Source organism: Pituophis catenifer, unplaced genomic scaffold, assembly GCF_029215685.1.
Source record: "Pituophis catenifer annectens isolate HBS135680 unplaced genomic scaffold, rPitCat1.0.hap2 SCAF_7, whole genome shotgun sequence".
In the NCBI taxonomy this organism is placed as follows: domain Eukaryota; kingdom Metazoa; phylum Chordata; class Lepidosauria; order Squamata; family Colubridae; genus Pituophis; species Pituophis catenifer.
The window spans coordinates 3104966-3131835 of record NW_027256887.1 but is presented as its reverse complement, the minus strand read 5'-3'; the positions used below and the strand labels follow the sequence as shown (position 1 = coordinate 3131835).

The following is a 26870-nucleotide window of genomic DNA, read 5'->3' as shown; positions in this document are numbered from 1 at the left end:
AGTAGGAAACAAAGTTTGTAACACTGAGTTGAGCGTAAAATGTAAGAAGTGAGCATAATTAAATAATAATGAATATATTCAGGATGCCGAAAAAAACCCCAAACCCAAAAAAGACCCACCCCAAAAAATTGTGCATCACTGTGCCACCCATTAAAAACAAACCATCAGGACAGCTTTGACTCAAACTCTTAGTTTTCTTTGAATGAGGATATGCTGGAGACGTAAGACCATACTTGCAGCTATTTTTTTTTATTTATAAACATACAAAATTCTAGAAACAGATAGCAGATCCTCCATCAGGTTTCCCCAAGACCGATGTCAGGGTTCTGACTGGATCCTCTAATTAAATCATGAACCTCGAGCCAAGCTTCAAAAGAAATCCAGTTATTTATTAGGAGCAACATGTCGGCACATACCCCAGTGAAGCCAGCTCTGACCCCACGCAATTTATGGCCCAATTATGACTTCGTTTCTCCCCTCCTCCCAGGGTGTGTCATAAATCACATTCTCCAATGCGGACTGTAGAGATCACGCCCCTCCGGCTATTGCAGGTATCCTGGGATACAGCCTTGAGAAAGGTATGCCTGGAATGTGCTTCTGGTTCTGACTGCCGTTCTACTGTGTCAGTTTTTCCCCCCTCCTGCCTATGGCAACTCAAGAGCAGGCCAGGGGATGCTTTGCGAGTTGACAACCAATTTTTGAAAGGTTCCCATGCCAGCCGGGATTGATTCCAACTCAAGTCCTTGCCTCCAAAATTCCAATGGCACGTTGCTTCCATTTCCATCTTCACGACTTTCCTTGACGCTGTTTTTAAGCGAAACATTGCAGTTGTGAAGTTAGCAACCAGGTTGTGTAAGTGAATCTGGCTTCCCCATCGACTTTGCTTCTTAGAAGGTCGCAAAACAGGGATCACATGACACCCCCTCCGCGACACTTCCACCATCATAAATATGAATCAGTTTTCAAGCATCCGGGTGTAAATCATGTGGCGATGAGGATGCTGCAATGGTCATAAGTGTGAAAAATGGTCATAAGTTGCTCTTTAAAATGCTGTTGTAAACTTTGAACAAGTTTACAACACTAAACTAAATGAACTGTTGCAATTCAAGGACTACCTGTATTTGGATAATCATGGCTAGCTTATGTCTATCCATGATTTGTGAGTTATCGTTGGGAAAAGTAAAGACCAACTTTTGACAACTTTATGCCCTTCAAATATATTTAGACTTAAGGGCCTTTAGTTCCCATATTTCCTGAACTTTCTAAAAAAAATTATGGGAGCTAAAACCCTAAATTTCTGGAGGACACCAATTTGGAGAAGGACATTAATTTATATTTTGATTTGCTCCAACAAGATCATTCTTTTTCATGAATGAAGGCAAATATATGTGTCCCAGAACAATGTTGCAAGATCCAACACCTTCTCTCTATTGTATTCACTCCGGTGGAGAGAAGTTCCTGGAGGATGGGCTCCACCATAAGTCCAAAAGCTCAGAACAGTAGAACTCTGGTCCCGGTGACCGACCCAGGTTGGATCCTTTAACCTCCCAAATTCTGATGAGTCTTGCATTCCAAAGAACAGACAAAAATTCCCAGCTCTTGGTAACATCTCTCCCCTTGATTCAAGCGTTGTGAGATACCCAACATCCATCATATCTCCCGCATCCAGAAGAGTGGCTTTTAATTTCACAATGGTTGCTAATTCCACTGCATTCAGCCCGGTTGGAAATCGGTGATGAAGTCTGCAAATGGAGGAGTAGCTGATCAACATCTGGACATCATGTTCCATGGAAGGATGAGAAGATTCGAATGGAAGTCAGATGGTGACCATCACGTCCTAAGATCTTCATCGGGGATGTAGACTAATGGCACGATGTTAAACTTGTGCATCCTGGAAAATAGAAAACAAAAAAAAGCACAATAACTCTTGGCTAATTATATGAAATTTGAATTAAAAATACTAGAAATGGCTACCACTGATGTTCCTACCTAGTTGGGTAATAAAACGTCTGCGAGAAAACCACCAAGTTCAGAGAGCACCAAGGACCCCATAGTTGTCCTCCTCCTCCTCCTCCTCCTCCTCCTCCTCCTCCTCCTCCTCTCTCCACAAGTTCCACTCCCTTCTAGCCCTGATGTTGTTACCTAGTTGAGTAATGAAACATCTGCAAGAAAACCACCAAGCTCAGAGAGTACCAAGGACCCCACAGTTCAACCCCGAAGCCATAACAGACTCGCAGAGGGCTCGCAACTTGGGCGTCCTCCTGGACGCACGGCTGTCTTTAGAAGACCATTTGACGGCCGTGGCCAGGGGGGCTTTTTATCAGGTTCGCCTGATACGCCAGTTGCGCCCCTTTCTAGATCGGGACTCTCTACGCACAGTCACTCAGGCACTAGTCACTTCCCGCCTGGACTACTGCAACGCTCTCTACATGGGGCTCCCCCTGGGGTGCACCCGGAGGCTCCAGCTGGTCCAGAATGCGGCCGCGCGGGGGATTATGGGGGCGACGAGGTGTTCCCATGTGACACCTCTCCTGCGCGAGCTGCACTGGCTCCCGGTGGTCTTCCGGGTGCGCTTCAAGGTGTTGGTGACCACCTTTAAAGCGCTCCATGGCTTAGGGCCGGGGTACTTACGAGACCGCCTACTGCCACCAATAGCCTCCCACCAGCCAGTACGCTTGCACAGAGTGGGCCTCCTCAGGGTGCCGTCCGCCAGACAATGTCGGCTGGCGACCCCCAGGGGGAGAGCCTTCTCTGTGACGGCGCCCACCCTCTGGAATAACCTTCCCCCGGAGTTACGTATAATAACAGACCTCCGGATTTTTCGTCGGGCCCTGAAAACTTATTTATTTCAACTAGCTGGGCTGGCTTGAGCTAAATTTTAAATTGGTTTTAAATTGGGTTGTTTTAATTTACGGCCAGAATATCTAATTATTTTAATACTGTTTTTTAAATTTTGTATGCTTTGTTTTTACTTAGGCTGTGCACCGCCCTGAGTCCTATTTGGAGAAGGGCGGTATAGAAATTTAAACAAATAAATAAATAAATAAATAAATAAATATTCTCTTCTATTGACGCTAGAACTTCTCCATCGTTTTGTCCCAAAAGCGCTTTTTCAAAAGGCAACTGGACTTTGTGGTTCCATGAAGACGTTTCGCTCGTGAACTGAAGAAGCTTCTTGGATGAGAAGAAGATCTTGAAGGAAAAACCAAGGAAGTCCAGTTGTCTTTTGAAAAAGGACCTTTGAGACAACTATGACCTGGATGACCGAGAATCTCCATAGATATTCTCCATCATTTCCATTCTGGAGCTCCGGCGGTGTTATATTATTAATTCTGGCTCACAATGGATGATGGGATAAGTGCCTTCACTCAACACACTTGTGTTTTGGTGGGCATTCACTTCTCAATTTCCACCCTTTCCATCCAGAGCCAGATTCTCAGAATTGAATTGAAATTTAAATGGGACAACCACAGATAAAGCTGAGAAAAGAATTCATACCTAACAGGCCCTGTAGTTAGTCCACACCTTTCCATGATTTGCGTAAAACTCAAAAATAAAATGGAGAATCCTATGGTGGAGCTTTTGATAAGACTAAAACACTCGTTAATGAAATGAACAAATTAACGTTAGAATTAAATGAGAAAGAAGACTCAGAATATTATACTGAGGTGTGGGATGATTGGTACAGGTGGATTGATAATAGAATAAAGAATAGATAAAAGTTAATATAAATCTTAAGATGCATATGTAAATTACATTATATTACGATGAAAAGTAAAAGAAGAATCAATCTAACCTGTGTAGAAAAATAACAATGTCTGACTGATTGTACTGTATTGTATTATAATAAATTTCAATAATTTTTTTTTAAAAAAAAGACAAAAGCACTCATAACAAAAAATAAAAAAGTGGGATCCTCAATGCCCTATGAGCTTGGTTGTTTTCTTTTTTTTCTTTTCTTTTCTTTTCTTTTCTTTTCTTTTCTTTTCTTTTCTTTTCTTTTCGAACATAGAAACGTTTTAATTCTTATAAAATAAGGGAATGGTTGAAAAATATAGCTAAAATGGATTCTTGCTTTCAATTAATAAATGCCAGAATAGGATTTCATCCAACCTGAAGAGCTTTATCAATGAGCTCTAATAAGGTAGAAATATACACAAATAGAACTTTATTAGCGATACATTATTAACATTAACTCAAGTTCGGCAGAGAAACATTTCGAAAATTACATAAGCAACTTGTCAGAGGAAGTGGATATAATGGACAAAAACCATCCATGTCTAAGACTTTGGACAGAGAGCATGATAAAATACGTTAGATGGTTTATGAAATAGAACATTATTTCATAAACAGGTAGTCATCCATTATCTTTGATAGAAGTTCAGAAGAAAGAGGTGGAGAATGAATGCACATTTCTTTCTCTCTTCTAAGCAATGTGTTAGCTCTGTGTATGCTAGGTACTAATACATGGATCGTTTTATGAGCCCTTGTACATGAGACTAAATATTTAACAGAAATATCCATGGAGGAAAAAATCATTTTAATCTGTGAGCTTGGTTGTTTTCTTGAAGACATCGTATTACCCAACTGAGTAACATCTTCATCAGTTGGATAATGAAATGTCTGTAGGACAACAACCAAGCTCAGAGCTACTATATATATAAACAGGGAGCAAGTTACATTCACTAGCACTGATGTTATTACCTACTTGGGAAATGAAATTTCTGCAAGTCAACCACCAAACTCACAGAGAACCAAGGACCCCCTCATTTTAACCTTGAGCTACTTCAATCTTGAGATGCTGTCTTCTACTGCTTAAAAATAACACTGCCTGCCCACTTTGTCAAAGAACCACACTTCCACAAAGTCATAACACATTAAGCCTCACTTACCGTCAAACAAGACTCTGGCCGCTGTGATGTCCCGCTGAAGATTGAAGATATGTGAGAATGAATCCTTTAACAAGAACCAGCCAATCAATTTAAGTCATGAAGAATGAAGAGTTGCAGAAGATCCTGGTTCCATACAACAAGAGCTTCTAGACTAGCAATCCTAATTAGGAGGGGAAGAATTGATGGTGGAGCTTGCACTGTTTCACCTGACTTGTGAACAGGTGTGACAGAATGAAGGTTCCTTCAGGTCCACTAAGAAGCCAGTGATGAAGGGGAAGGCAAAGCTGCAGCTTCTCCCAAGATACGGAAAGATGGAGAAGAAGTGTCCAAGATCAGAAAAAAGAACACATTTCTTCACGTAGCTCTTGTGTAACAGCTCTCCCAGCTGGAGTCAACTGTGGGAACGTTGGTCCAAATATCTGCACATACATACAGTCACCATATTGCCACTTAGAAGGCAGAGTGGCATGGTGGCCTAGTGGTGAAGACGCTTGCCTCCCACTTGGAAGGTTGAGAGTTCAATCCTAGGTAGCGACAGACATTTCTCTCCCAGGGCGCAAAGAAAAAAAATATCTGCTGTGAACTCTGCATAGGTGTCAGGAAGGGCATCCAGCCAGCAAATGCTCATCTCCATCCGGTCACCCCGACTCTAACCCCAAATTAATTACAGGGTCATAAAAAGGGAGTTTTATTGCCATTTACAAGACATACTACAAGAAGTCATTGTTCTGACTAAGGCTCCCTTAACAAGCAGGAATCAGGAATTGGTCCCAGCAAAACCTCTTTTATTTACACGACTGTGAATTACGTTCATTCACAAGGTTTGTCCAAACAGTTTTTCAAAGGAATATTTCTCAACACACCTTATCTCGTTTGGCAAGCTGCCACGTAACTTGTTTCCAACTGCAGTACAAGGCAAAACTTGGAACAGTCTCTCAGAGTCACGGAATGAACGAATTGCTTCCTGAAAAAGCTCACTCCCTGTTCGCTCCTCTTTTTATTTTTATTTTTTTAATTTGATTTATATGCCGCCCTTCTCCGGAGACTCAGGGCGGCTAACAATGCGCTAAGCAATAGCCTTCATTCTTTTGTATATTTATACAAAGTCAGCTTATTGCCCCCACAAACTGGGTCCTCATTTCACCTACCTTAGAAAGGATGGAGGGCTGAGTCAACCTTGAGCCTGGTGAGATTTGAACTTGCAGTAATTGCAGGCAGCTGTTCTTAATAATAGGGTGCTTTAGACCACTGTACTACCAAGGCTCTTTTGTTTCCTAGGGGAGGGGCCAATCACCTCCAAAGTGTGGCTTTACTCCCGAGTCGACCCTGCTTTCTGAGTTGTTCTTGTCTTCTGGCAGCTCTGTGCATGCACACACTGGGAATGGGCTCCAGTTGTTCCTCTGCCTCACTGCTGTCTAACTCCCTCTCTGCCTCCAACGCAGAGCCCTCGTCCGAGCTTTCCCCAGCCCCCAGGACTGGCCCAAGTTCCTCCCCAACCTCCTCACTGTCCTACTCTGTTGCCATCTCCACTGGCAGGCCACAACAGTCATCTGCTCAAGGAACTTGTCAGACATGGATTCAGAGAATACAACATATTTCTGCCGATATTATTGCCCTACACCAAATAACCCACAAAGATTGCAAATTGGATCAATCAACAAATCCATAATGTTAAAACACTACACAAGAAACAACTGGAGGTCAGCCTCCCAACAGATACAACACCTGGAGAGAATTTGTCTCCTACAGCACAAATGACGTATCAATTTGGGTTTTTATTCCCGTGTCACTCAACAACCGCAGTGATTCACTTAACCAATGTGGCAAAAGGATTTGTCAGTGATGTCACTGTTACCCGGAGGGTGCCCAGTTGGGGGGTTCCTTTCACATCCCCATGAAGTTACCCATTGAAGTAGTGCCCATAAATCTGCTCGCGGCCACCCACTTTTGAACTGGAGGTTAGCAGGAGCTGGAGCTTGTGACAGGAACTCGCAACACAACGGGTTTCGAACGCGAGCCATGCATTCTAACCTTGTAAGCCACCACCCTCCATTGGTCAACTTGTTAAAGAAGTGTGTTGACAAGAGAGTTCCGAAAGACATAACGGCACTAATTTTTGCCCTTGGGGTTGGAAACCTTAACGATTGTTCTCCATATTGAGGTCAATCGCTCTTATCAAAGTTGTGTTACTCACTTGCACTTAAAGTTCTCCCGCGTGAAGTTATGTTGGTGAGGCACCTGAGAGTCCCAGCGTTGGCATTCAATCCCACTCCAGATGGTGTTCACGGTACCCCTGTAGCCTTCGCCTTGTCCTTGTATGCACTCGGTTGTTTCAATAACCGCCGAGGAGCTACGCACCACATTCTGAGCTAGAAAAAGAAAAAGGACAACGATTGTTTCTTTCTGATGAGTGGTGTGGTGGCCTAGAACCTATGAAGCAAGGAAGAAGCAATGAGTCCATGAAGCAAGGAAGAAGGCAAGGAGTCCTGCAAATGTCAGATGTCAGCAACGGCACACAAAACTCCACAAATTCAGTATTTGTTCCCGACAAACGCCCCTCCCCACAGCATCTCTTTAAGTCTCAGTCCCCAGGTGTGCCTTGTGAAAAGGGGCAGGGCACTCTCCTCCCGAGTTGTCGGGTCAACCTGCATTGTTCCCACCTCCTCTCCACTCTCCGTGCTCAGGGATCAGGAGGGGGCAGTCCTTGCTCATCGCCTGAATTCCATCACTCCTCATTTCTACTGCCTGCCCTCCCTCGGTCATCCTGCCCCCATTTCTCCCTGCTAACAAGCTGTCCCAATCCTGAGGGGCCCTGGGCTGACTCATCCTGCTCCTCCCCGCATTCCTCCGAAGCAAATGAGACCACCCCCTCGACCTCCATTAGCCCCAGTTCCTACTAGTCCTCCTCCATGGATTCAGGCTCCGATGGGGACAGGACACTTTCTATGAGGGCTCTGTTTGTGTTTTGGGGGATTAAGGACTCCCACTTCAAAATGTAGGAAATTAACGGAATTATGTGCCTGCTTGAGAATAATCAATCCCAAATGTTTAACTGGCCACACTGATCAGCATTTACACATGAAGCTGGTGCAAAGGAATCTGTTGTGGCCCGCCAGTGGCCAGTGGAGCTGGCAGCAGAGTCGGACAGTGAGGAGGTTGGGGAGGAACTTGGGCCAGTCTGTGGGCTGTGGAAAACTCAGAAGAGAGCTCTGCATTGGAGGCAGAGAGGGGGCCAAGGCCATCTGATAGTTATGTGCAGCCTCCGGAGTCTGACCATAGCGAGACAGAAGAACAGTGGGAGCCTGTTCCCAGTGTGCGCATGCGTAGAACTGCCAGACAACAAGAACAATTAAGAAAACAGGGTCAACTTGAGAGTAAGGCTTGGAGATGATTCGCCCCTCCCATAAAATATAAAAAAGAGCAAATGGGACGTGAGCTTTTGCAGGAAGCAATTAGTTCATCTGGCTGATTCAAGATGTGAAAATTCTGTTTGTGACTCCGTGCCAAGTTTGGCCTTGCCCTGCATCTGGAAATTAGCTCTCTGGCAGCGTTCCATGTGAGATAGGTGGGTGTTGATAAACTTCCTCTGAAAGACTGTTTATCAAGCCTTGCGGACTGTAAATGAAAGTAATTTGCAGTCGAATAAATAAAAGAGGTTTTCCGGGACTAAGATTGTGCTTTATACTTTCTAAGGAAGCCTAGGTCAGAACAGGAATCCTTCAGGAGTAACATTTGCGACCATAACCTCAATCCTACACAAAGCAAACATATTAAACATATCTCTCTCCCTTGAGTTCAAAGAAATAGACTGTGCAAAATTTTAAAGTCCTGAATTCCTCTTTGGGTAACTTTGCAAAACTTGGATCTCTGTCGTACGGAAGTAACTCATCAAAGAACTCCTTGAAATTAATATTCTGAAAGAGTGATTAAGCTAATGTTTATGCACGTGGAAGAACAGCCCAGCTTCTGCAAGATCTGATATATAAAAAATTCTCCACGGAGCAGTATCTTTGGAAGAAACAGCCCATTTGCTGGGAGTAAAGATCTTTTTGGAGCATTCTGCAGTCTTAAGAGAAGGTTTATCATGGGATCCTTGAAAATGAGAGTTAGAAAGAGACACGTTCGTCAGATAGGTCTTTGCTGAAGTTTCTCACAACATCGCTGATCATTTAAAATATTGATAGAACCCAAGGCTCTGCATATATAAATATCAGAGCAAGCCTTAATAATATATAATAAGAACGCAGTAGTTGTAAGTAAGGAAAGAGCAGAAAATCTGCTACAGTTTCTTGTCCTGCCTTCAAGTGCTTTGGCGAATAGGTTGACCCCCTCTTCTTTGGGGCAGCCCCTCAAATACTGGAAGATTGCTATCATCTCCCCACTAGTCCTTTTTTCCATTAAACTAGACTAGGGGTCGGCAATCTTAAACACTCAAAGAGCCACAAAGGTCCTAACCGGAAGCCCCCCATTCAATTCTGGAGCCAACCAGAAGTCCGGTTCCCCCACCATAGAGTCTCCTCCTAGCGTGGCATCCTTTTTCCTCTGCCGACCGGAAGTCCGATTCCCCCACCATAGAGTCTCCTCCTAGCGTGGCATCGTTTTTCCTCTGCCGACCGGAAGTCCGATTCCCCCACCATAGAGTCTCCTCCTAGCATGGCATCCTTTTTCCTCTGCCGACCAGAAGTCCGATTCCCCCACCATAGAGTCTCTTCCTAGCACGGCATCCTTTTTCCTCTTATCTGTCCTAACCGAAAGTCCTATCAATTGTGGAGCCGACCGGCAACAGGGAGCCGCAGCAGAGGGATGAAAGAGCCACATGCGGCTCCAGAGCCACGGGTTGCTGACCCCTGAACTAAATATACCTAAATCCTGCAATTCTTCTTCATTTGATTTAGCCTCCAGTCCCCTAATCATTCTTGTTGCTCTTCTCTTCACACTTTCCAAAGTCTCAACATCTTTTTTTTATATTGTGGTGACCAGAATATACTTTACACTGGTGGTACACTAGTGTTTATGCAATGATATAGAAGGAGTAAGACGCAGCCATCAATGGGGGGAAAACGATCAATAAAAACCAAATCCTGCTACAGAGAAGGATGACGTACTCCTGTTGCTATTTTAAGGAAGTGCACCCGCTCCCTTCACGTGTATCAAGACCCTTTGCAGCATATCGATGCTTTCCTCTGAGGCTCAGTTTTATCTTTCCCCAAATGCATATAAATGCTTTATCACGGTGGTTTTGCATAATTTCCTGCCAAGATTGTTCAGCCTCATTTCCTAAGGAGAGTTAATGGTAAAGAATGATCGGTGTGTTTAAAAGCTTCTGAATTCCCAACTCAGTCTGCAACAGGAAGAATTAAAAAATAATAATAATAATAATTCCACCTTGATTCTCAAGAGTTTACAAGATCAACACACTTTTAGGTGAGATCTGTTTTTCTGGAGTTTTAAATGTTTCTCTTTCTCCTCTTCCTCCTCCTTCTCCCTCTCCCTCTCAGGCAGGAGACGAAGAGAACAATGGCTCCTTCACATATTTCCAGAAAAACCCACAGAAAGACATTCCACAAGGAAATCTCAAGTTGACCAAATATGGCACTGGGAGCAGTGGTAGGATTCAGCCGGTTTGGGAAAACTGGTAGTTAAATTGCTGGCTGGCCCCTCCCCTGCCCGCCCCTTCCAGGAGTCCCCATGCACCCCATTTTGGCTCCCAGGTAAGTGCAGGGAGGCCTACTAGGCCCAAAATGGGGCTTGTGTGTGGGGGGGGGGTGTGACGCCCCGCTGCTGCACAGTTTTGCTCCCAGGAGGCTGTAGGGAGGTCTACTAGGCCCAAAATGGGGGGGGGCACTGCGTCCCTCCCCACACGGCCCGTTTTTGCTCCCAAGGGGTGCAGGAGGCCGAGTGCTACCTGTCACACACCCCTGGCCACGCCCACCATGGCCACACCCATCCACACCGACATTAGGGCAGAGAACCAGTTGTTAACTAAGAACTGGTTGGAAAAATTTCCATAACTACCTTATGAATTAACAATTGTACTGTTTTAAAAGCCCATTGGGTTGGTTGAGGCCTCCCGAGTTGACCTGAAGAGTTTTGATATATGCAGTTCGGCAGTTCTCTTGATCCCTTCCACTCCCTTCCCTCCCCATAGTCCAATTTAAATCCTACCTCGGCCTAGCAACTCTACGCATCTGACAGGGTGAACTGAGGCTTATGAAAGATTCTGCCTTTTAATAAGGCTTGTTAGACGGGAAAGGAGCTACCTGAATCCTGATATTATTATTATTATTATTATTATTATTATTATTATTATTATTATTATTATTACTATTATTACTATTACTATTATTACTATTATTGGCAACCATAGAGTCAAACGGCATTTCTCCTGCAATGAACAGAAACTCCGGGGGTAATTGGACAGGAACTGGACAATTCCAATCATGTGAATTTGATTGTTCTATTCTGGATATGACTCACAGAAGGGAAAAAAATGCAATAAGAATTGTCATCCCATATTGTGTAATGGAATACAACATTGTAAACGCAGGTTTGGCTCCAACGTCAGATTTTTGTCTGCTTGTCTGCTTAATTCATGAATGAGCTCTCACTGCAATGCGTCTGTCTGTCTGTCTGTCTGTCTGTCTGTCTGTCTGTCTGTCTGTCTGTCTGTCTGTCTATCTATCTATCTATCTATCTATCTATCTCTATCTATCTATCTATCATCTCTATTTTTCCCACCCTCTCATCTATCTATATCTGTCATTTATCTATGTCTATCAATCATCTATCCAGATATACATCACAGACTGATTAATTCATGAATGAGCTCTCATTGCAGTGGCATCTATCTATCTATCTATCTATCTATCTATCTATCTATCTATCATCTATCATCTATCTATCTATCTATCCATCCATCCATCTTCTCTATCTCTATTTCTCTCACTCACTCACTATCATCTACCCTCCACCCTCTCTCTAATTTATTTCTCCCTCCCTCCCTCCCTCTCTTTCATCTATCTATACCTATCTGTCATTTATCTTTCTATCAATCATCTATCCATCCATATCCTGTCTGTTGTCTTCTTTCTTCCTCCTTCTTCTTCTTCTTCTTCTTCTTCTTCTTCTTCTTCTTCTTCTTCTTCTTCTTCTTCTTCCTCTTCCTCTTCCTCTTCCTCTTCCTCTTCTACTTCTTCTGGGTGTGGGCACATGCATGCACAACCCCCCCCATGTTCCCCCCACTTTTGGCATGTGATGGCAAAAAGGTTAGCCATCACTGTTTTAGAAGTTAAAACACTGAGGTACATCGTATCCAGACATCTTATAAAGGCAGCAGATGTTCGTGTTCCCAAGAGAAGTCTTCCAACTTCGGTTTTACATGTTAACAGCTAGCATAAAAGTAACACCTGTTAGACAAGGCGTGTAACAATTGCTTCTCAGATTTTTTTTTTTTTTTTTGCTACTTCCATAACTTGTTGATAGACGGCATGGGAAAATTCAGCATTTGCTGGACAGATGCAAAGCTGAATCAGGGATCCGGCATACTGGTTTGTTCTATTTTAACCGAATAACAGAGTTGGAAGGGACCTTGGAGGTCATCTAGTCCAACCCCCTGCTCAAGCAGGAGACCCTATGCCATTGCAGACAAGTGGTTTTCCAGTTTTCTTCTTAAAAGCCTCCAGCGTTAAAAGTAAAAAAAATGGACATTGCTCAATGTCTCTGGTTTCTAACATTTACGTCTAAGTCAAGTTAATAAGTAATCTGTTCCTTGATCTATATACTTTTAAAACTAATAAAATATTTAAAATTAAAAAATAAATAAATAAAAGCCTCCAGTGATGGAGCATCCACAACTTCTGGAGAAAAGCTGTTTCACTGATTAATTGTTCTCACTGTTAGGAAGTTTCTCCTTAATTCCAGGTTGTTTCTCTCCTTGATGGATTTCCCTCCATTGTTTCCTGTCCTGCCCTCTGGTGCTTTGGAAAATAAGTTGATCTCCTCCTCTTTGTGGCAGCCCCCCAAATACTGGAAGACTTCTGTCATGTCACCCTTAGTGTCAACACAAGGTAAACATCCCAGAAGACAAGACTTTACAAAATTAAACCTGAGTCAGCATGCAATTCAGCATCGTCCTTATCCCAAGGACATTCTTGACATCTGGACTTTGGAAAAGAAAAGAAACGAAATCTTTCAAGAAAGCAGGCTGATGTTCAACTCACCGCATGTTTTAATTGAGCAAAACTCCCAGGGGGTGTTTGGGTCAAGGGTGTAACACCACGGCCTCGGTTTACCATCCGGATTTCGGCAATAGTTATCATCAAAGCCTTTGTCGGGGTATCTGTAAACCACACCAACGAGCATGTTAACTGAGACAGCTGCCAGGAGAAGACAAGCAGATACAAGATACATTTCCCCCCCCAATGACCCCCAACCCATAGAAGAATACAATCCCAATGACCCCCAACCCATAGAAGAATACAATCCCAATGACCCTCAACTCGTAGAAGAATAGATACAATCCCCCCAATGACCCCCAGCTCATAGAAGAATAGATACAATCCCAATGACCCCCAACCCACAGAATAGATACATTCCCACCCAATGACCCCAACTCAGAGAAGAATAGCTACAATCCCCCCAATGACTCCCAACTTAGAGAAGAATACATTCCCCCCATGACCCCCAACCCACAAAATAGATACATTCCCACCCAATGACCCCAACTCAGAGAAGAATAGCTACAATCCCCCCAATGACTCCCAACTTAGAGAAGAATACATTCCCCCCATGACCCCCAACCCACAAAATAGATACATTCCCACCCAATGACCCCAACTCAGAGAAGAATAGCTACAATCCCCCCAATGACTCCCAACTTAGAGAAGAATACATTCCCCCCAATGACCCCCAACCCAAAGAGGAATAGATACATTCCCCAATGACCCCCCCCAACCCAGACATGAATAGATACAATGCCCCAAATAACCCAACTCAGAATAGATACATTCCCCCAATGACCCCAACCCAGAGAAGAATAGATACAATTTCCCCCCAATGACCCCCCAACTCATAGAAGAATACATTCCTCCAAAGACCCCCAACCCAGAACCCAGAGAAGAATAGATACAATCTCCCCAACAACTCCCAACTCACAGAAGAATAGATATAATCCCCTCCAATGACCCCCAACCCAAAGAGGAATAGATACATTCCCCAATGACCCCCAACCCAAAGAGGAATAGATACATTCCCCAATGACCCCCCCAACCCAAAGAGGAATAGATACATTCCCCAATGACCCCCCTAACCCAGACATGAATAGATACAATGCCTCAAATAACCCCCCAACTCAGAGTAGATACATTCCCCCCAATGACCCCCAACCCAGAGAAGAATAGATTCAATTTCCCCCCAATGACCCCCAACTCATAGAAGAATACATTCCCCCAAAGACCCCCAACCCAGAACCCAGAGAAGAATAGATACAATCTCCCCAACAACTCCCAACTCACAGAAGAATAGATATAATCCCCTCCAATGACCCCCAACCCAAAGAGGAATAGATACATTCCCCAATGACCCCCCCAACCCAAAGAGGAATAGATACATTCCCCAATGACCCCCAACCCAAAGAGGAATAGATACATTCCCCAATGACCCCCCAACCCAAAGTGGAATAGATACATTCCCCAATGACCCCCCTAACCCAGACATGAATAGATACAATGCCTCAAATAACCCCCCAACTCAGAGTAGATACATTCCCCCCAATGACCCCCAACCCAGAGAAGAATAGATTCAATTTCCCCCCAATGACCCCCAACTCATAGAAGAATACATTCCCCCAAAGACCCCCAACCCAGAACCCAGAGAAGAATAGATACAATCTCCCCAACAACTCCCAACTCACAGAAGAATAGATATAATCCCCTCCAATGACCCCCAACCCAGAGGAATAGATACATTCCCCAATGACCCCCAACCCAAAGAGGAATAGATACATTCCCCAATGACCCCCCCAACCCAAAGAGGAATAGATACATTCCCCAATGACCCCCAACCCAAAGAGGAATAGATACATTCCCCAATGACCCCCCAACCCAAAGAGGAATAGATACATTCCCCAATGACCCCCCTAACCCAGACATGAATAGATACAATGCCTCAAATAACCCCCCAACTCAGAGTAGATACATTCCCCCCAATGACCCCCAACCCAGAGAAGAATAGATTCAATTTCCCCCCAATGACCCCCAACTCATAGAAGAATACATTCCCCCAAAGACCCCCAACCCAGAACCCAGAGAAGAATAGATACAATCTCCCCAACAACTCCCAACTCACAGAAGAATAGATATAATCCCCTCCAATGACCCCCAACCCAGAGGAATAGATACATTCCCCAATGACCCCCAACCCAAAGAGGAATAGATACATTCCCCAATGACCCCCAACCCAAAGAGGAATAGATACATTCCCCAATGACCCCCCTAACCCAGACATGAATAGATACAATCCCCCCAATAACCCCCAACTCAGAGTAGATACATTCCCCGCAATGACTCTCAACTCACAGAAGAATAGATACAATCCCCCCCATGACCCCCAACCGAGAGAAGAGTCCAAACATGTGAGCTACTGAATGACAGGAGGTTTATGGTCACGAAGAGATCCCTCAGCAGAAATCCTATCTTGACTAAAGGACCTCTTTCGATAGGCTGTAGACCATCCGGGGCGAGGTCAATCTGCTAATTGGGTCATTTCTCCCCATTAGGGTCCATTCCGTGACACACTAGCCTTAATTGGCATCCTTCCGATGGCCCAATTAAGTGCGAGCAACGTAAACATTTTCACGGGATGGCAGGCTCCTTAAACAAAAGGGATTCTTTAGTTCAACGGCCCTGGGTTCAAAGCTATGTTCAACAAACCCAAGTTCTATTTTTAGGAGCCAGCGTATTTCGAGGTCATGCCCTCATTTCCAGTCACTGTAGGGAACAAGTCAAGAAGAAATTAAATTTCCCTTTGCCCTCCTGTATCTTGTTAGGGTCATTTTTTTTCCCCGCTCCCTGCTTCTAATTAATCTCCATACCCTTTCCTTAATTATTTGTGAAGGAAATCAAGAGGTGGTGGACTTACAAGCTTCTTGGATGAATAGCTTTCCATTATTCATTTAGAACTCCTTGTTTGTTGGTTTTAAGTTTATTATTTCTAGTCTCCTGGCAGGGGAAGGTTAGATTAAATTTAAAGGAAGACACAATGCAACTATCTTTGAGTGGAGGCCTTTTAAGAATTTCTATCGATGTGGTCCTTACCGGAAGATTAAAACCCCTAATTTACAATTAGCCTACTGGAGAAAGTTCTTTTTCTCCTCAAAAAAATATCTCTTCCTCAAACTTATTTGATCACTGCAGAATTCTGTTCCCTTTAAGAGACGAAGCTCAACGTGATTATGATGTCCTTGCAACCAAACCTCTTCCTCCTCTTCCTCCTATCTCCTCCTCTTCCTCTTGTCCTATCTCCTCCCTCTCCTCCTCCTCTCCACAAACCTCACTCCCTTCTAGAACTGATGATGTTACCTAGATGGATCATGAAATATCTGCAAGAAAACAACCAACCTCAGAGAGCACCAAGGATCCCACAGTTGTCCTCCTCCCCTTCCTCCTCCTGCCTCTCCTCCTCCTCCTCCTCTCCACAAACCCCACTCCCCTTCTAGAATTGATGATGTTACCTAGATGGGTCATGAAACATCTGCAAGAAAACATCCAAGCTCAGAGAGCATCAAGGATACCACAGTTGTCGTCCTCTTCCCCCTTCCTCTTCCTCTTCCTCCTCCTTCTTTTCCTCCTCCTCCCCTCCTCCTTCTATCTCCACCTCCTCCTCTCCACAAACCCCACTCCCTTCTAGAACAGATGATGTTCCCTAGATGGGTCAGGAAACATCTGCAAGAAAATATTCAAGCTCAGAGAGCACCAAGGACACCACAGTTGTCTTGCTGCTCCTCTTCCTCTTCCTCCTCCTCCTCTTCCCCCTCCGCTTCCTCTTCCTCCTATCTCCTCCTCAACCTCTTGTCCTATCTCCTCCTCCTCCTCCTCCTCTCCACAAACCTCACTCCCTTCTAGAACTGATGATGTTACCTAGATGGATCATGAAATATCTGCAAGAATACATCCAAGCTCAGAGAGCAACAAGGAGCCCTAACTTCTAGTCTTCCTACACTATCGCTGGATCTCACTTTGGCCTTCAGGCAAATAGAAGACGGAGAATTTAGTCATTCTTGAAAACCTGTTCTGCTTTTAAAGTTGATAGGGAAGAAGTAAATAAAAAATTAAATACAGATTATCCCATTTGGCCGGAACTTCTTGTAACTTTCATAAGCAGAGAACCCAACATTTGACAAGATGAAAGTTGAAGTATTTCTACAGAGATTTATATAGAAAGTTAAGATCATTAATAATGAGAGTTATTTCGGTATCTCTGATAAAGTGGCTTCTTTCAAGTTAATTTTAAGCTCTCCTTCCTGAACCTTTCTGCGAATGCCCTCTTTCCCTTTATTTTATTAAAATCCCAGCTATCTGAATAATAATTTGCCTCCCTTGCCTTTAATGAGGCTCTTCGTGGGTGCCAGCTTAAAAGAGATTTCTTTCTGGTGGTATAATTAATATTAACTGAAAATCTTTTTTTAAGGTGGAGGTGCCCGTCTCAAATTCTCTTCAGAGAAAATGGCATCAGATAAAATTCAGCACGGGGTGGAGTTCCTAGACTTTATGAGATGAGATGAATCAATTAATAAAATAACTATAAGGGATGATCATTAGCTTGGGCTCATCTTTGACAGATGGAAATGTATGTAGAGATTGCAACAGCCTTTTCGGAGAACTTTACCAAACAAGGGGTCCTTGGTACTCTCTGAGCTTAGTTGGTTTCTTGCAGATGTTTCATGACCCAACTAGTTAACATCATCAGTGTGTTGTGACTCCGTCCTCCGAGCCTATCTTATCAGAGGAAGAAGGCTCCGAACATGAAGGAGAGGAGACGGCCAGGCCTCCCTCTTCAGGACCCTCCTCTCTGGCAATGCCTCAGGTGTCTCCCGAAGGAGAAGAGATTGGCCAGGAGCCAGGTGTTTTGGATAGTGATGAAGAAACATTGTGGTTGGACCCATGCCAGCGTCGGAGAGACAAGCGTGAGCAGCAGAAAAGGAGGCGTGCCAGAGATTAAGCTAAGTCACTGGACCACACCCCACAGGCTATAAAAGGGAGAGTGGTGGCCATTCGGACTCTGTGACGGACAAAGCTAATCTCTGGTGAGGCGCTTGCACCTTCGGACACAACATCTATTTGCCGTGGATTTAATTACAAACTGGACTATTCAAACTGTGTGTATTTTTGTCTGTGTTATCGGAGTAAAAGCTCTTGGCAGGCAGCCACAGAGTTGCTGCCAAGTTCCTTATCACTGACGTTGAGTGTTTGAAGAGTTTATTTAACCCTCGGCTGGCTGGTTGGGTGTGTGCTTGGTACGGGGACAGAACACAGTGCTAGAAGGGAGAGGGATGTGCAGAGAGGAGGAGGAGGAGTAGGAAGAGGAAGAGGAGAACTCTGGGATCCTCTGAGCTTGGTTGGTTTCTTGCAGACGTTTCATTACCCAATTAGGTAACATCATCAGTGCTAGTCACTAGTCATATTAGTACTGATGATATTACCCAGTTTGGGTAATGAAACATCTGTGAAAAAAAACACCAAGCTCAGAGAGCACCAAGGACCCTGCATTTCAAACCTGAGCTACAAATATTCTCCTTTATTGGAGAATATTTACAAAAATAAGTGGCACCTGTACAAAAGTAATAAATAAGCTTTACAAAATAATATTTCTGGTCTAATTCCTCCTCCTATTTGTTCTCCTGGCAAAAGTCCATTTCTTAGGGTGGTTTCAAGCTTGACTTGGGACCTGTATTTTCGTCTAGTCCAAGCGCTGTTCTTAGAGGTCCATCGTTAAACATTCAACTGCTGGTGGCTCAGCAGACTGATAGCATTGTGATTAACACCAGCTGTCTGCAATTACTGTAAGTTCGAATCTCACCAGGCTCAAGGTTGACTCAGCCTTCCATCCTTTCTAAGGTAGGTAAATTGAGGACCCAGTTTGTGGGGGCAATAAGCTGACTTTGTATAAATATACAAAAGGATGAAGGCTATTGCTTAACGCACTGTAAGCCACCCTGAGTCTCCGGAGAAGGGCGGCATATAAATCAATTTTTTTTAAAAAAACGAACTCAAATAACATTTCTATTGGTTCCAGTTACTGGATCAATTTATCGATCAGTCTCATAGTTTCCTAATGGGGGATTTTCCACAAAGCTTCATTGTTGCTTCCTAAGCATCCTTCTTAGATTCTTTTGAAGCTAATTAATGTTTGCCATATGTATATTATTTCCTTTTTTTTTTTCATTCTTCACTGGGAGGAATTCACTTGGGGAATGGTACCAGTCTGTGGAGCTATATTTAGCTAAAGAAATAATAAAGATGGAGCTTGTGCTCTTTGGTACGCCATTGCTTTAATTTCCTAAAAATGCCTAGGTGCAGAAATTGAACGTCATTCTGTTTTACACATGTATCAAAATGGGGAAAGAATTAGCATTTTTTACTTCTCTGGACGAAAAGGATGTCTATGTGGTCTCTGAAGGTCCCAACGTTGGCATTCTTTGCCAGTTTCGGTATGATCCATTGGACCTCTGTAGCCTTCTCCATTGCATGTCATGCACTCAACTGAAAAGCAGAAAATCAACAATCTCACTAAGATGATTGGGAAGGGAAGGCAATGGAGGGAAGGGATGGAGAAGGGGAAGAGGAAGAAGAAGAGGAAGGGAGGAAGGAGAAAGAGAGAGAAGGAAGGGAAGGGAAGGGAAGATGGAGGAAGGGAGGGAGGGAGGACGGGAAAGGAGACATAAGGAAGAAAAGACAAGGAAGGAGAGAGGGAAGGAAGGAAGGGAAGGAAAGAAAGAGGGAAGGAAAGAGAGTGGGAAGGAAGGGAAAGGAAGACACAAGGAGGGAGGGAGGAAGGAAAGAAGGGGAAGGGGACACAAGGAAGAAAAGACAAGGAAGGAGAGAGGGAAGGAAGGAAGGGAAGGAAAGAGAGAGGGAAGGAAAGAGAGGGATGGAAGGAAGGAAGGGAAAGGAAGGTGGAGGAAGGGAGAGAGGGAGGGAGGGGAAGAAGAGACAGGGAAGGTGAAGGAAAGAGAGAGAGAGGGAAGGAAGGGAAGGTGGAGGGAAGGGAAGGTGGAGGAAGGAAGGAAGGGGAAGAAGAGACAAGGAAGGAACGGAAGGAAGGAGAGAGAGAGGGAAGGAAGGGAAGGGAAGGTGGAGAGAGGGAAGGGAAGGTGGAGGAAGGAAGGAAGGAAGGAAGGGGAAGGAGACACAAGGAAGAAAAGACAAGGAAGGAGAGAGGGAAGGAAGGAAGGGAAGGAAAGAGAGGGAAGGAAAGAGAGAGGGAAGGAAGGGAAGGGAAGGTGGAGGGAGGGAGGGAGGGAGGAAGGGAGAGAGGAAGGAAGGAAGGAAGAAAAGACGAGGAAGGAGAGAGGGACGGAAGGGAAGGTAGTTTTATATATATATTAGAAAAGAGCTCCCAATTTTGAATATCAGTCACACTGCTCCAAAATACCAGTGCTTTATTATCAACCTATTTTCTGTGAGTTCTCACTCCTCTTTTGCTTCCAGAAGAGATGGGAGAAGCAAAAGAAACTGAACACCAGGTCTGTTCCTTATTAGTGTTATAAACCTACTATTCAATTCTGCAATGTAATTTTTTAAAACACACACACACACACACACACACACACACACACACACACGAAATGATTACGGGGGTTGTAGTGATGCAGGAAAGAAAACCTCAAAGCGCAATGGGAGGAGTAACCGCTGACCTAATGTTCGTGACACTCAGCATGTTTCCCCCCCACCCCCCGATGCCAACCGTCATCCCGATCTGAAGTTAGGCGATCCCAACCACCTGAGCCTTACCTTCCGAGCAGAGAGGGATCTTGCAGGCTTCGTGGCGTGTTTTGGGATCGCTTGTAAAACACCAAGGGCCCCCTTCCTCTCCTCGTGGATTCCGGCAGTAGTTTCTCTGAAGATCTTTACCTCGATAGCTCGAAGGTAAAAAGCTAGTTTTAAAATGATAATCATTACGGTATAAGGGCATGCACATTTGGCTCTCAAGCTCCCCAACTTCACGAATTAAACGGTCTGACTGAGGGCTTCCTTGACCCATATTAGTTAGATAGATAACTTTTACTGTCCAATTTTTTATTGTGAGCGCACTGGCCCACATTAAAAATGAAAATCCATTGTCTGCTCTCAAGAGAAAGTATATATCTACCCAAACACATATATAATTATGGGATATTTTAAAATTTAGCCAAATTGTTTAATCCGTTTTAATCTATTTTAAATTTTGTATCTCTGTGTTTTATTTCTTGGCTGTTCACCGCCCTGAGTCCTTCAGGAGAAGGGCAGTATAGAAATTTAATAAAATAAATAAAATAAAATAAATAACACACATATACCCATGCTTTATACATACATAAATATATACCTTCACCCATATCTATCTCTATCTCATCTTCTTTTAACAATCCCATAATCCCTTGCGGGGTAAAGCCTGGGCAACTCAATGGAGCTGAGTGTTTTACTGGCCAGATGCCCTTCCTGTCACCAATGCGGAGTTTTCTTCATCTGATATATTCTCATTGTGCCCAGAGAGAGAAATATCTGCCTCTACCTAGGATCGAACTCACGGCCTCCTGATTGTGAGGTGAGAACTCCATCTCTAAGCCACCGCACCACTCTGTTGTTCTAACTTCAATGAATGGTTTAAGTCAAGGACTTCCTGTACATTCCTGTTCTCATACCAGGGGTGGGTTCTAAATTTTTTTACTACCGGTTCTGTGGCCGTGGCTTATTTTGTGGGCGTGGTTTGATGGTCATGTGACAATTATTTAGGATTTAGCAGAGGTACTGGTCTACCAGGCTTTCAACTGCTTGCAGAGCTGTACCGGTCTACTCATTTGTTTTTGGAGGCATCGGTCTACTCATTTGTTTTTGGAGGCACCGGTCTACTCATTTGTTTTTGGAGGCACCGGTCTACTCATTTGTTTTTGGAGGCACCGGTCTACTCATTTGTTTTTGGAGGCACCGGTCTACCCATTTGTTTTTGGAGGCCCCGGTCTACTCATTTGTTTTTGGAGGCACCAGTCTACCCATTTGTCTACTCATTTGTTTTTGGAGGCACCGGTCTACTCATTTGTTTTTGGAGGCACCGGTCTACCCATTTGTTTTTGGAGGCCCCGGTCTACCCATTTGTTTTTGGAGGCACCAGTCTACCCATTTGTCTACTCATTTGTTTTTGGAGGCACCGGTCTACTCATTTGTTTTTGGAGGCACCGGTCTACCCATTTGTTTTTGGAGGCACCGGTCTACCCATTTGTCTACTCATTTGTTTTTGGAGGCACCGGTCTACCCATTTGTCTACTCATTTGTTTTTGGAGGCACCGGTCTACTCATTTGTTTTTGGAGGCACCGGTCTACCCATTTGTTTTTGGAGGCACCGGTCTACCCATTTGTCTACTCATTTGTTTTTGGAGGCACCGGTCTACTCATTTGTTTTTGGAGGCACCGGTCTACCCATTTGTTTTTGGAGGCACCGGTCTACCCATTTGTCTACTCATTTGTTTTTGGAGGCACCGGTCTACTCATTTGTTTTTGGAGGCACCGGTCTACCCATTTGTTTTTGGAGGCACCCTGGTCTACCACCAAGCTGCCTTTTACCACTGATCAGCTGTAGGGCGGCCCTTTGAAGCCCCGCGGCAAGAGTTTAAACAGTTTTTTTCCCTTATAGCCGATCAGCTGGGACTCAGGAGGCAGCAATAGATTGGGGGTGGGGCCAAATAAAAGGTAAGAATAACACGGGGGGGGCAGAACCAGTTTGGTGATGTCATATCGTCACCGCTACCGGCTCGGCGGAACCGGGAGGAATCCACCATCTCATACCATGAAACACGTTTTGGTCAGCTCCTCAAAACTCCTCTATGACACTTCAACACCCCCCACAGAGGAATGGAAAAAGGAAGAAGATGGCAGCCATCAAGGGATGACTCTCTTGATTTTTTTACAGACATCCTCCCTGCAGAGACCTAGGCTCATATGCCATGGATTTGGCTATTCGGAGAACCACCGTTGTTGGAAAAGGCAAAAGGGCTGATCCCACCAATCTTACCTGTGTTCGTGAGGGATGGTCGAATTCCAGGCTTGGCATTCGATCCCGCTTCTTGTGACCGATACGTTTCCCTTGTACGTCGCTCCTTTCCCAATGATGCAATTTCGAACGTAGTCTGTGAGAATCAACGAAACGAAGGCCAAAAGGAAGTGAACGTTTTCTGAAGAGCAGGCCTACAAACGGAGCAGGTGATCGAGGCCTTGGAAGGTCTGTTTCAATCAATTTCTGATGAAATGTTTGCAACAAAAGAACCAAGAGAACACCAAGGACACCACAGTCGTCGTCCTCTCTCCTCTTTCTTTCTTCCTCCCTCCTCTTCTCTCTCCTCCCCCCTCCTCTTCCTCCTCTCTCCTCTTTCTTCCTCCTTTTCCTCCCTCCCTCTTCTCTTCTCTCTCCTTCTCCTCCCCTCCTCTTCCTCTCCTCTTTCTTCCTCCTTTTCTTCCCTCCCTCTTCTCTCTTCTCTCCTCTCTCCTTCTCCTCCCCTCTTCTTCCTCTCTCCTCTTTCTTTCTCTTACTCTTCCTCCTCTTCCTCCCTCCATCTTCTCTCCTCCTCCTCCTCGTCTTCCTCCTCTCTCCTCTTTCTTTCTCTTTCTCTTCCTCTTACTCCTCTTCCTCCCTCTGTCTTCTCTCCTCCCCTCCTCCTCCCGTTCCTCCTCTCCCCCTCTCCTCTTTCTTCCTCCTCCTCTCCCCTCTCTCTTCTTTCTTCCTCCTCCTCTCTCCTCCTCTTCCTCCCTCCCTCTTCTCTCCTCTCTCCTCCGCTCCTCCTCTTCCTCCTCTCTCCTCTTTCTTCCTCCCTCCTCTTCTCTCTCCTCCCCCCTCCTCTTGCTCCTCTCTCCTCTTTCTTCCTCCTTTTCCTCCCTCCCTCTTTTCTTCTCTCTCCTTCTCCTCCCCTCCTCTTCCTTTCCTTTCTTCCTCCTTTTCTTCCCTTCCTCTTCTCTCCTCTCTCCTTCTCCTCCCTTCTTCTTCCTCTCTCCTCTTTCTTTCTCTTACTCTTCCTCCTCTTCCTCCCTCCGTCTTCTCTCCTCCTCCTCCTCGTCTTCCTCCTCTCTCCTCTTTCTTTCTCTTCCTCTTCCTCCTCTTCCTCCCTCCGTCTTCTCTCCTCCCCCTCCTCTTTCCCTCCTCTCTCCTCTTTCTTTCTCTTTCTCTTCCTCCTCTTCCTCCCTCCATCTTCTCTCCTCCTGTTCCTCCTCTCCCCTCTCTCCTCTTTCTTCCTCCTCCTCTCTCCTCCTCTTCCTCCCTCCCTCTTCTCTTCTCTCCTCTCTCCTCCGTTCCTCCTCTTCCTCCTCTCTCCTATTTCCTTCTCCTCTCTCCTCCTCCTCTTCCTCTTCCCACTGAAGATGTTACCAAGGTGGAGAAGGAAACATCTGCAAGAAAACTACCAAGAGTAGGTCTAAAGCACCCTGTTATTAACACAGCGGCCTGCAATTACTGCAGGTTCGAATCTCGCCAGGCTCAAGGTTGACTCAGCCTTCCATCCTTTCTAAGGTAGGTAAAATGAGGACCCAGTTGTGGGAGCAATAAGCTGACTTTGTATAAAATATACAAAAGTATGAAGGCTATTGCTTAGCACATTGTAAGCCACCCTGAGTCTCCGGAGAAGGGTGGCATATAAATCAAATTAAAAAAAAAAAAACCAAGCTTAGAGAAGCACCAAGGACCCCACACAGTTCAACCCTGAGCAACCAATATTCTCTTCTAATGGTGGAATGAAATAAGCATCAGTGAGAACAAGGAATAGCCTCATCCCTCTTCCACTTTATCCATAACCCACAGTCCCACCTGCTTTGCATAATCACATGAAACTCTTCTCCAACAACAACAACAAAAAAATGGTCTTAGCTCTGTAGCCTGGCTCATCCAAGTTAGCCACTTACGTACCTTTCTTTTCATAGAGAAGGAACGCAGTGTCATGTTTCTTCCTGGCTCCATTTTCTAGGCTAGTAAAAGATAACCAATGGCAACGTTTGGCTGTTTTGTCAAATGCGAAAGCCCTGGATAGAAAATAAAACAAATTGCAGAGTTAACTTCTACGAGGATATATGGCTTTCATTATTACTATAACTAGAAGGCCGAAAATCTCAGTCTAGATAAAAGTAATTTAACTTCACGTAAATTTAAATTCTTCTTCTTCTTCTTCTTCTTCTTCTTCTTCTTCTTCTTCTTCTTCTTCTTCTTCTTCTTCTTCTTCTTCTTCTTCTTCTTCTTCTTCTTCTTCTTCTTCCTCCTCCTCCTCCTCCTCCTCCTCCTCCTCCTCCTCCTCCTCCTCCTCCTCTTCCTCTTCTTCCTCCTCTTCCGCTCTTCTCACCCTTCTCCTTCTCTGCTTTCCCCTTCTTCCTCCTCTCTTCTCTTCTCTCCTTCTCCTTTCTCCATTCTCCCCTTCTTCCGTTTCTCTCGTTTTAATTAAATTAATTAAATTTAATTAATTATTCCACTTTTCTTCTCCTCCTCCTCCTCCTTCTTCCTGTTCTTCCGAAATTATGTAATAATTTTAATTATTTTTTAACTGATGTTTGTCTTTGTGTTTTTAATAGGCTGTACACCATCCTGAGTCCTTCGGGAGAAGGGCGGTATAGAAATAAAATTATGTATTTATTTATTTTATTTATTTATTCCTCTTCCTTTTCTCGTCAACTTCTCTTCTTTTCTCCTCTTCTCTCCTTCTTCTCCTCCTCCTCCTTTCTCCCTTTTCCTCCTTCTCCCTCTTCCTCCTCTTCCTCTTGCGTCAAGAAGATTAGCATTTTCATTGAGAGTCAAGTTTGGCGCAGACAAATGTAGGATCTTACCAGACCAATAAGATCTTGCTATGTTCAAAATATCTGGAAAGGTTACGGTAGGCCAAGAAGTTTCAGATCCATCATCTCTTTGCTCAGCTGATGATAGCGGCCTAAAGCCTTCTTTCTTTTGAATAAAAGATGTTGCACCTAATAGACTGAGAAAACACAACTTGGAGAATGTAAACAAGCATTTTCTTTGGGCTTCACTCCAGCTGGACCCAGTAGGAAAGACTGTGCTGATGAGAATATAATTTATGAGCAGGGGAGGCCGTAGTGATTTATCATCAGGAGTTTTGACTCTGATTTCAAAAAATGATTACATGGAAAGGAAATAGGTTTTTTTTTTAAACAAAAAATTAAATTCTGCACAAGAGTAAGCTGTGTGGGAGTAGAAAATGTTACGATAACTGGTAAGAGTCTTATTATCCTTCACTTCTTCTGAGTCTCAACCAATTAAGTATCAATTACATCACAAACAACTTCTAGATGGAGCCCAGAATCTGTCACACTCAAGAAAGTTGGAGAATCTCAAGCTTTTCAGACACCCCCTCACGAAGTCAATACTATAAGCAGAGAATATTTGTTACTTCCACTAGAATATATATATTTTTTAGGACAAAGCTATAGGCTTTGTTTTCATTTTTAACCAAGAAACGCTTGAAAATCCAACCTTTCCAACATTCCATGCAAGGGAACAAATGTTGCTCTAAGACAGAGGCCTTCAAACTTCAAGCTTTAAGACTTGTGGACTTCAACTTCCAGAATTCTGGCTGGAAAATTCTGGGAGTTGAAGTCCACAAGTCTTAAAGCTGTCAAGTTTGAAGACCCCTGCTCTAAGATCTTGAAAACCCAAGAGTTGTCCCACTCCGCGGGGGGAAAAAAGATAGCTTTGAGGGTGGAAGTTCATTCTCTGACCTTGTGGGTTGGTTTCCAAACATTTTGT

At 44.2% G+C, this 26870-nt stretch overlaps 1 protein-coding gene across 1 annotated transcript in view; it reads right to left on the bottom strand.

Annotated features, from left to right (window-relative positions):
* Positions 1–26870, bottom strand: part of HGF (hepatocyte growth factor) — a 77559-nt gene that overhangs the window by 29026 nt on the left and 21663 nt on the right. Inside the window, exons 3-8 of the mRNA XM_070947050.1 lie at positions 25032–25144; positions 23154–23268; positions 20900–21042; positions 19528–19648; positions 13112–13230; positions 7087–7261 (exon numbers count right to left, since the gene is read on the bottom strand). Of these exons, the coding sequence (XP_070803151.1) occupies positions 7087–7261; positions 13112–13230; positions 19528–19648; positions 20900–21042; positions 23154–23268; positions 25032–25144 (786 nt within the window). The remainder of the gene's footprint in view (positions 1–7086; positions 7262–13111; positions 13231–19527; positions 19649–20899; positions 21043–23153; positions 23269–25031; positions 25145–26870) is intronic.